Below are 11049 nucleotides of genomic sequence, written 5' to 3' on the forward strand. Positions count from 1 at the left end.
AATATGAATTTTTTTAAGACAAAATGCGTTTATCCCCCATTAATAATTTTTTATTTTTTCTCAAATTGCTGGAAAGAGGTTGAAGAGTTGCAGACATCCTCCATTTTTTTCCTTCAATTTTCAAGGTAAATAGGTCGACGATGAAGTCAGTGAAGTCATCGGAGAATGAAAAAGAGGCCTTGTGTTGTATTCAGACAATTTTCAAGTTCTTCAGATGATGTTCCAGTTTTATCTTCTTTTATAAAATAATTCCATCTCCATCTTCTCTCCTCTTTATTTTTCAGATCTAACTTCCTCTGAAAAACTCTCTTTTGATATTTTGATACTGAAATAGAGGTGTAATATTGAACATAAGATGTGTTCTGGTATAAATATTGTATAATCACTATTTATACACACTTATACATTATTGTATAATTGTGTATAAATGTGTATAAATATATATAATTATATATAAATGTGTATATATGTTCATAACATCACTTATCTTCTTCTTCTTTTTCTCTTATTCTTTTTATATACATTGTTATACATCCCATATACAAGTTTATACATAGTTATACATCATTATACATGTACTGCATATGTATAATCAAATTAATTTTTTTTTCATGTTTTCTTCCTTTTTCTAGAATAATTCATGTATAAATCTACTTTCCTTGTTGATTCTCCGCCAAATCACGAACTTGCAGCAATTGTTTCTAAATTTTACCATATAAGTAGAATCAGCGAAAAATTGGGGGACAACTTGCAGTAGTAAAGACAAATTGGGGGAGAAATATCAAAATTATACGACGGAAGAATTAGAAAATCTCATGACTTCATCTAAATAAGATAATTGTCCTGATTAAACTCCGTTACCGAATAAAAAAGCTAGAAAATACTCTTTTTTCAAATATTAGCCGATTATTTTTGGGCTACAAATTTGTAAAGTTATGACTGGGCTATTATGTTGCAAGTCAGATATATGAGTTGTATTTATGTGAAATTATCCCTTTTATAAATAATAGATCTAATCTTTGAAAGTTCTCAGCAAGAACAAAGAAACTTAAGTGAGACGAAAAGAGAAAGACCAGTGAAGGGACAGTGGATGTTTGTCTCTAGTACTTGTTTTCTTCTATCCCTATTATCATTTCCTATATTTCCCCTTCCGGTAGGAAAAATATATAAGCATATTTGCTAATAAATTGAAAATGTTTCCAAAAGCAGCCAACAAGAAACAAAACAAAACAAAAGACAGAAGCTAAAGTGCTAAAAACCTATGTAACTTTACTTTGGACTGCTTCAATTTGGTTGGTATTATGTGCATGGTTCTAGTTTACGTGTTTCTTGTCTCCATTCAGCAGCTTTTTGCATGATTATTACAAAATCATTCGTGCCTTACCCTACGTAGTATCAATCACTACCAATTCATGAAGGCAAAAAGAATAAAATTTTCACTAACTAATTAATCCAGAAAAAGAACAAAAAATTATGAGGGGAAAAAAGGAATATAAATACCAAACTCATCAATCATCATATCCCAGTTGCCATGCAATAATTAGTAATGTGTACAGAAGCCTACATATACTACATGTCAACGCATTCTTATAAATAGTACTATTAAATAATTGACAGTATATGTTCTATAGAAAGAAAAAAAGAAGAAGAACCAAACAAGGAACGGAAAACAACTAAGGAAAAAAAAAATTAAAAAAAGTGGTAAAACAAGAAACTCAATTCTTTCATGATAATGCTAATAGTGATATAATATTAACAACTAGGGAATATCATGGAACAAAGAGTCTTCAAGGAGAATCTCAGGCCAGGCTCCTCCAAATAAAGAAGTACTACAATTACTATCCCCAGCTATATTAATATGATTTGTTGCTGCAGCTGCCGGGGGACGAGGAGATGGAGATAAAGAAGCTGGAGGCCATGGTGATGAAGTAGCTGTCATGTTTTGATCACCTTGGCTTAGAACAGATAATTGAACCATATTGTCTTTATTATTCAGAGATGTTAATTGGAAGCTACTGCAAGGAACAGCTGCTTGTAATTCAGGCAAATGAGAGAAAGGGATAGAATCTTGAATAGCTTGAAGACTACTTGAAGGTAGTAATGGTGGAATATTGTTCAAGGAATTTTCCAAATGGTTTGTGCCTATAAATTGTCCATCTTTCAATGAGTTCAAAAGATTATAGGCTTCCATATTTGGAGTAGTTGGAGGAGGTTGAAGAAGGTAATGCAAATATTGAAGTGTAGCCATTTCTGATTGTAATCTCATAGCTTGTCCTTCAAATGATGAGTGATGTTGTTCAACTAATAACTCCTTCAAATTAGCCAAAGCTATAAGATGAGGTAAACTGTTAAAGATATCGGTCCGAGGTCGATGAGTCATTGGATCATACCCCATTTGTATCAGCTTCTTCTTCAGATGTGTGTTCCAGAAATTCTTTATTTCATTATCAGTTCTTCCCGGTAGATGTGTTGCAATTGCTGACCACCTTAATTAAAACAACAAACTCTATATGTGAATATAGTATTTATTTTCAAGAACCTAGCTAGTAGCTAGCCTAATTTATTTTCTTTAAAGAAAAAGAGCTACGAAATTAATTAAGAGAAAGAAGAAAGTGATTGAATATTTACTTATTGCCAAGAATAGCATGAAGATTGAGGATTGTTTGTTCTTCTTCTTGTGAAAACTTTCCTCTCTTGATATCAGGCCTTAGATAATTAGTCCACCGCAATCTGCAACTCTTTCCACACCTATTCAGACCTGGGACATGCATTTACCAAGAAGGTTCAAAATCATATGAGAAATAAAGTCGGACGGATTTCATCGCTAAACAACATATTTCGTAGCGACAGATTATCAAAAAATTGATCGTATTAGCTACAAGCTATTTAGCAACAAAATAGCGATGAATCTCGTAGCTAATTTCAATCTGTACCTGCAAGTTTAGGGAGGGCTCTCCAGCTGCCATGGCCATGTTTTTTGATATGATTGATGAGTTTTTGATCTTCTTCAGGAGTCCAAGGACCTTTCTTAAGACCACTTTCATCACAACAAGGAGACCTTCCCATATTCTAATTAATACGTAGTTGATTTTTGGGAGGCTGCCTCCTTCTAATCCTACCTAATAACTTGATTACATTATGCTTATATATATACACTCTTTCCCTCTTTTGTCTTCATGTTGTATACCAATGAAACATTGCATACGTGGGAGCTTCGTATTTGTTTTCTCCTTTAATTTGAAATGTCACTTATACCCTTCAATGTTTGTCATCTAGCTACATTTTTACTATACACAGGGATAGTTAATTTTTCTTGGTTTTTTTTCCCTTCATATAGTAGTGAGGAAATAAAATTCTCCTCCAAGTAAATGATGAGAAGAACCCTCCCATAATTAATTATCCTGAGTTTGAAATCCTCTTTTTTTTTTTTTTTTTTTTTTTTTTTTTTTTTTTTTTGGCTAATCCTGAGTTTGTAATCTACAATATGTAATATATCAGTAGTCTAATTAGGGAATATGTTTAGACCTATAATCACAAAATTTAGGAAATAGCAAGGACGATAGTTTTCATCACGAATATTTTAAGTACAGTATTTACTGGCTGAGAATTTAAATGATTTCGACTTAAATATCATATTCATGATCTTATTCAGGGGCGTAAGCAGGAATTTTGTAAGTGGTGTCGAAATTTATAGAAGAACAAGAATAATAACTTTAATTATCATATTTTTGGACGAAAAATAACCTTAGTCTATTGATTTTGTTGAGTCTTAAGTTAGAAAAGGTCCTGAGTTCAATTCTGACCTCTTGGAGCAAAATCAAGCACATAACCAAGGCACCGAGAGATAATTTATGTCAAATTGTGTCATTTTTTCTTATTAATCCGTCTCCTTTCAGTATTAATACATATATTTAGTAAAGTTTAGGTTTTATTACCTACTATTCAGCTATGAGGGAAAAGGAGTGAAAAGCTATCAGCGCTTCCAGAGCTGCCAACTCGCCACTTTTTTATGTAATCTTCCTAGCAGCCTCTGTCTAGTGCCTAAAAGGTATTAGCAACGTCTTTCCCCTTTCGAATTCCTGCTATTCCAATGAAACGGTGTCACATGACATTGCTTCATCAAACATGCATCCGCCCCTGATCTTATTAATGTAAACACGAGACAGATGACATAGCTCGTGCTTATGTATTAGATGGTTCTGATTTTTCTGAATACTTTACCAAAAGGTAAGAGTTCAATGTTCTAAATATTAGTTACATTAGCTTGAAACTATTGCCTTTGCATTGACAAAATGCCAACTTTATTTGGTAAACTATATTTTAATCTCCAAAAATGTCTAATATATTACGTACTGTACAATTTCTTTCACCATTTTTCTCTGTTTATACGTCGTCCGTTCCAGTGGAAACCAATAGGAGCACGTGGACAAAGGAGGGCTGATTTGTAAACCTATACGTACCAGCTAAGTCAATTATCAAATGAAAGGATTAAATAGAAAAAGTATTTAATTTATATATATCGGTAGTGTAAATTATTTTTGTGCTATTAGTATAACTTAACTTAATGTGGTAACAGATTATTTATCAAATTTGTAGATATTCACTTATAAATAAAGACTATTAAGGCTGCTTGCTGTAATTATCTATCCAACTTGATATAAAATAATTTTTACTATGAGTGTATAAAAGTTTAACTCAGAAAAAAAGTGAAGGACTAAACAGAAATAAAATTGGAAAAAGAGAGAAGTCCTAATCATGGTAAACAGGTGGATGCTGCGTAGTTGTGGGAGAAACTGATCCGCCCATGCACGCAAGAGGAAGCATTCTTTCGTCACATATGAAATTGCATGCACTTTTTATATCACCAAAATTACATTTACGTTGCATTCATCAAGGAACATGGGTCCTCCCCTCTTATTTTGTTGTTTCCCTTTCCGCCTCCGCCATTTCCCCCTCCTCTAAAAAAGTAATTGTCAAGAAATTTATTGTTTATATATACAGTTAAATTTCTCTATAACAGTCTCGTTTGTTTCGAATAATTTTGGATGTAATAGCAAAGTGTTGTTATAGAGAACACATATTATAACATAACATAAAATTGATTTCGAAAAAGTTTGGCTTTTATAATGAAGTGTTGTTATATAGGGATGATATTATAGAGAGGTCTCTGTGTGTGTATATATATATATATATAATACAAATTAAATATTAGATTTAATTATTAGCGTTTAAAGTCATCGTTCTAAAATTCACAACTCACAACCCATATAATTTAAAACAATCTTGTCTCCACCTCTACCCAATGGCGAATCTAGACCTTCAGCTATGGATTCGATCGAATCAGTAGCTTTGGTTCAAACCTTGTATTTGTATTATCAATATATAATGAATACATACAAATTATTGATTTAGAACCTATTAACTTAAAAGAACTACAACCACGATCCCACAAGTTTCAAATTCCGACTCAGTCTCTACCTCTTACCTCTGCCCCGCTTCTTCCCAGTCCCGCAACCAAAGTGAAATAACGCCAAGGAAATTTGTATGTCTCTTATGGTGTCACAAGGAAATGTGTACTCTTAACTTAAACTTGCATTTTGGGGAACTCTATCCGAATGAGTGACCAAACGATCCAGTCCGTTGGATGAAACCTAATAATTGTTAGATTTAATAAGCTAAATTTAATGACAGTTTAAATTTTATATACCATTAATGTAATTTAATTGGCTATAGAAAGTAAGTATCCTACGAAGTTCTAATCAAATCAAACTTTTTTTTTCAACATTAACAGCATATGCAATCGAATTCAACTAACTTGAAAGTGAGAGATTATTTTGGTTGATTGGTTGAATTAATTTCTCATCTCGACTCCAAACTCCTTTGATCAGAACCTATTCACCGTTTAGAGTACGAATAATATCTACATTGTCGAAATCCTATAATATTAAACAGAATATAGGTACTTTCTTTCTCTAGAGCACGTTAGTGAATTACCGTGCTCAGTCATCGGAATGGCCAGAGGAAGGCCGGTGAAGAAGCAAAACAACAAAGCAGCAGTGGTCATTGAAGCCATTGCTAAAAGGATCGGAGTAACAGCAACATGGAACGAAGGTGAAGCTTTAGAATAGGTGACAGAATGGCCAATTTTACCAAATCGGAGAAGTGGACCTAACACACCACTTTCCGGTGCAATTTTGAGCGGATCTATGCAGATGAGTAACAACCAGACAAAAGGAACTCCCCAGTCCATGGTGTATGTACATGCATGTGGAAATCAAGTTCAAAAGGAACTACTAGAACAGGGAGATGACAAGCAGAAGGACATGCAGCAGATAGAGGAGGAACCACAAGCTAAAAGGCCGGAGAATAAGACATGGGCAAACCTAGTGGGAAACAATCGATTTGGACTACGAGGTGTAAATCTCAGCTTTGTAGCTCTAATTGTTCAAAATGGGGAAACAATTGTGGAATTAGCAAAAAATAAAGTAGAAAATGAAACAGAGAAATGGCGGAATGCTTTGATACTGTATGTTGTAGGTAATACACCTACGATTGAGCTCTGAAGAGATTCATTGCAAGCCAGTGGAATTTCGTAGCTAAGCCAATGATATTTTACCATAATTAGGGGTATTTTGTGATAAAATTCAATAATACGGAGGATAGAGATGTTATTCTATATTCTGGACCTCATACAATGGAAACAAACCTATAATCACAAAAATTTGGACGCTAGAGTTTAATTTCAAAGATGAAATCCTGAAAACTATCCCAATATGGGTCACCTTGCCAAACCTCCCTTCGAATTGCTGGAGTGCAGACTTATTGAGTAGAATTAGGAGTGGATTATGGGTTCCATTGTATGCTGATAAGTGCACGGCTAAAATGAAAAGAATATTATATGCTAGAATTCTTATTGAAATGGATGTAACAGTTCCATTACCTGAAGCTATTAAGGTGCAGGACCCTAACGGCAGAAAATTCAGTCAAAGAGTGGAGTATATATGAAAGCCTGAGTATTATGGCAATTGTTTGATGATTGGGCATTGTTGCAATGAGACAAAGCAACAGGAAAGTGTCAAAGCTATGAAGATAAATGTGCAGAAGAAAGTATGGCAAGTAGAAGAGGCAACAGGGCAAAAACTGGAAAAAGTGAAAGAGAAAGAGAATTCAACAAATGCTGAAAGCCAGGTAGTAGCAGAAAACAATGAAGGATGGAAGGCACTTAAAGGAAAATCAGCAGCAAAGCCAATACATGTGCCAGATGAAGGTAGGATGAGCATAACAAATGGTTTTAATGTGATGAATAAGTAGAATGAGCTTGATCAGCAATATGATCAAGGTAGAGTACTTGAGAGAGGTCAAAGTAGTAGGGGTGAGAATACAGGGGTTGTGCAGAATCTGTTCAAAACAACAATTAAGTTAGTAACCTGGAATATAAGGGGTCTTAATAAGATTTTTAAGCAAAAGTAGTTATATAGATTTATTAGTATAAATAAAATTAGCATTATGGCTATATTTGAACATAGAACAAATGAAGAAAAAGGGAAGCAGATCATGAAGAAAGTTGCAGTAGGCTGGAATTATGTTACAAACTATGATGGGAATGGAAAAGGTAGGATATGGGTAATGTGGGATCCAAACAACATTCAGTTCAGTGAATTGTGAAAAAGTAGTCAGGTGATACATGGGAATGTGACTGCTGGTGCAGGCAAAATACAATTCTTTTCACAGCAGTGCATGGGCTTCACACTGTTGAGGATAGGAAAGTACTATGGCAGGAGCTAGAAGGTATCAAAAATGGAGTTGATGGGGCTTGGATAGCAATGGGGGATTATAATGTAGTGCTGGGGATTGAAGATAGGAAAAGTGATAACCCAGTGCAAGAAGTAGAAATAAGGGATTTTAAGGAGTTCATGCTTAATAATGACATGAATGAACTAAAATATATAAGGAGGAAGTTCACATGGACAAATAATCACGTGTGGAGTAAAATTGATAGAGCCATTGGCAATGCAGAATGGATGACAACAATGAAGCAATTGGAAGTAATTGTGATGAAACCATTTATATGTGATCACACATAAGGCTGTATTGTGGTCCGGTCCTGGGCCTAAATGGGCTAAACGGGCCGGGCCAAACGGTCTCGGGCTCTAGCGGGCCGGGTCAAGCGGTCCCGGGCTTAACGGTCCTGGAGGGTGAAAACGGCCCACTATGGTCCTAAGCCCACATGGTCCCGGGCTAAATGGGCCGGGCCCACAGGCATAAACGTGCCTAAGTGTTCCGGGCTATTTTTTTTTAAACTTTTTTATCTAAGGCAATTTCTTGTAAATTATATTATATAATTGTCACTTAAATCTTCTAATTCAAATTTAAATACAAAAAAAATTGTAAAGAAATATTCAAGGGAATACCTTATAATATTTTTTATTACGACATTAACAAAAAATGGCAATATCTTTCTTAGTCTTCCTCCCCGAATGGAATGAGCACAACAAGGTGCTAATACCACCATTAAAAGGAAAAAAACTAATGCAGATGTGCCAAAATACAAGTTACATATTAGTCTACATATTATCTCTAACAAATTTCATAAATCCTTCAAGGTTCAGAGGAATTTCCATTGGTGGTGGCGGAAAAGAAGCTTGTTCATCACCACTTCCGGGCGAAGCAGCATCCTCCGCAAGTTCCGCTAGCATTTCTTCATAAGCTTCGTCTATCTCCGGTTGTGATTCAGCAAGTCCAAAATTTCTTCTTTCCGAACGGATCCAATCTCTGAAGAGTACTGATTTTCCAAGCTCTCCCTCATAGACGCTCTATGATCACCGATTTGAAGTCTCGCTTGACTGAAAGCGCTCTCAGATGCCACTGTTGAAGCTTGAATACTTAAAATATCTCGAGCCATCCTTGAAAGAACCGGATAGTTGTTTTCTTTGTCCTTCCACCATTCCAAAACATCAAAGGAGCCGTCGGAATTCTCTAATTCAAGTCCCTGCGACAAATAAATTTGAAGCTCATTTAGTTGTGAACTATCACCAATATTATCACCTTGAGAACCCCTAAGCTCTGTCCAAGAACTAAGTGCTTTTAGGCCCGCAGTTCTTTTAGATGATTGCGAACTAGACGAAGTAGGAGTTAGAACATTTGGTCTAGCATTATCTAAGGCAAGTTGATAAGTATTATAAATTGTTTGAGCATTTATTTTAATTGAGGATTTTGCATCTGCAAGTGTAGCAAATTCCTCATCTGAAAGTGATAAAACCTTACAAATATTTGTATACCAAAAGTGAGGACCTCCTAATTTCGTGGTAGGATTTAACATGGCAGCAACACCATAAAGATGGGGGATAGGGAAAAAATATATTTTAAACTTATCTTTCATAGATTCAATAGCAAGTTGATAAACTACTGCACCCTCTGAAAATTGAGTAAACAAATTTGCAAGTGCTGCAATATAAACTAAACAGTTAGAAATAGCAGGATAATATTGCCCAGATAATTCATTTCTAGCAACATGAAATTGTTCTAAAAAATCTACAAGAATTTTAACATTAGTCCAATCCTGATCTGTAAGGTGCTCATCATCATCATCATCATCACCACCAACACGAGCATTAAACGTTGCGTTTATTAGGTTTCTATATTCATATGCAACAACTAAACTTTCATACATGTATGCAAAGAAGATTTATAGGAGAGAAGTTCCCCATCTCTCTTAGGCCTTCTGTCTCTTGAAAAATATTGTATTCTTTGAGATCGCCTCTGTGTGATTCATCGGGCCCTTTCTTTTGCATTACATAAAAGAGTCTCTCATGGCCCAATTATTATTACAGCATTCTCTACCATAGAATTCGGACTTCCGGGTAAACCCGGCGGCTTCTATGAAGAAGGCGGCGCAAAGGAGGCTCAGGGTCCCAAATGAATTGGCTTATTCGAAAAAGGCCTTGTTCTTTGGAAGATCTATCTCGTGTCTGGTACTGCATGGTTCCACTCTGCAATAACTCCGAATCATTCTCTTGAAGCTCATCCTCTTCATCATAAATGATCCGCTTGCCCCGAAATGACCTGGACCAGTAGGGAAATCCCAATTCATTGGGCCTTTCGATACAATCAAATAGAAAGCCGGACAAGCTTTAGGAGACTTTCTTTCTCTAAGGCCAAATTCATCACATTTTTTAAAATATTCTCTAAGTCTACTTCTACGGTTTGAATAAAAGACATTTTAACCTTTTCAATTTAAACATTTAAAATTTTCATACCATCACCGACGATTAAATGGTAAATATGACAAATACATCTAACATGGAAAATATTACTAAATGTAGGATTTAGTATAGTTTTAAGCAAGCCTATAGCATTAGTGTTACTAGAAGCATTATCTATTGAAACTGACATTATTTTATCTCTAATGCAAAAATATCTACAAATATCTGCAACTGTGCTAGCAATAAACTTACCTGTGTGACCTGAATTAGTTATTCTATAAGCAATAATGCGCTTTTGCATTTTCCATTCCTCATCAATCCAATGAGTGGTAACAGTAAGATAATCACAGTCATTACCACTTCTACCAATATCAGTAGTAATAGCAACGCGACAATCTATAAGAGTAAATAAATAGCGCAAATATTTTTCATATTCATGTTTATATTTATAAATGTCGCTCTTTACGGTTGTGTGAGGCCATCCTTTATAAGTAGGATTAAAAACTCTTCTAATATAATGCACAAAGTGAGGGCTAAAAGGAAAGCTATAGGGTAAGCACATAACGGTAACCATTTTTGCCAATTCTTCCCGATCTTTATTTTGGATCGTAATATAAAATGCCACCGGTAACAGTGTTAATTCCCGGTTGAACTAGATTTGACCCGGTACTAGGGTTAACCTGAGTACCTACACTTGTCCCCTCTTGCGCAGCTTTCATTTGAAGAAATCTAGCTTTATCTTTAGGTGTGTCTTTATGTGTCTAGTCAAACTACCCGTACCGCTACGATCTCCAGTAAATTTATGAGCCATCAAAGTCCCACAAGTTTTACACTTAACCTTATTTTG

At 35.0% G+C, this 11049-nt stretch overlaps 1 protein-coding gene across 1 annotated transcript; it reads right to left on the bottom strand.

The window, feature by feature from the left end:
* Nucleotides 1-1510: 1510 nt before the first annotated feature.
* Nucleotides 1511-3115, bottom strand: LOC109238862 (transcription factor MYB39-like). Its single transcript, XM_019405343.1, has 3 exons — nucleotides 2934-3115; nucleotides 2629-2758; nucleotides 1511-2486 (listed from the first exon to the last, which is right to left on the bottom strand). The coding sequence occupies exons 1-3, from the start codon at nucleotides 3064-3066 to the stop codon at nucleotides 1760-1762; spliced, it is 990 nt and encodes a 329-aa protein (XP_019260888.1). The 5' UTR covers nucleotides 3067-3115; the 3' UTR covers nucleotides 1511-1759.
* Between the last annotated feature and the right edge of the window lie 7934 nt (nucleotides 3116-11049).

This window comes from Nicotiana attenuata, unplaced genomic scaffold (genome assembly GCF_001879085.1).
Source record: "Nicotiana attenuata strain UT unplaced genomic scaffold, NIATTr2, whole genome shotgun sequence".
NCBI lineage: Eukaryota > Viridiplantae > Streptophyta > Magnoliopsida > Solanales > Solanaceae > Nicotiana > Nicotiana attenuata.

Excerpts from the sequence above, each read along its gene's own strand:
- LOC109238862 (XM_019405343.1), bottom strand. The coding sequence starts at position 3,066 with ATGGGAAGGTCTCCTTGTTGTGATGAAAGTGGTCTTAAGAAAGGTCCT. Across the intron at positions 2,759-2,933 it reads AGCCCTCCCTAAACTTGCAG|GTCTGAATAGGTGTGGAAAG; the intron begins GTACAGATTGAA and ends TGCATGTCCCAG. Across the intron at positions 2,487-2,628 it reads CATGCTATTCTTGGCAATAA|GTGGTCAGCAATTGCAACAC; the intron begins GTAAATATTCAA and ends GTTTTAATTAAG.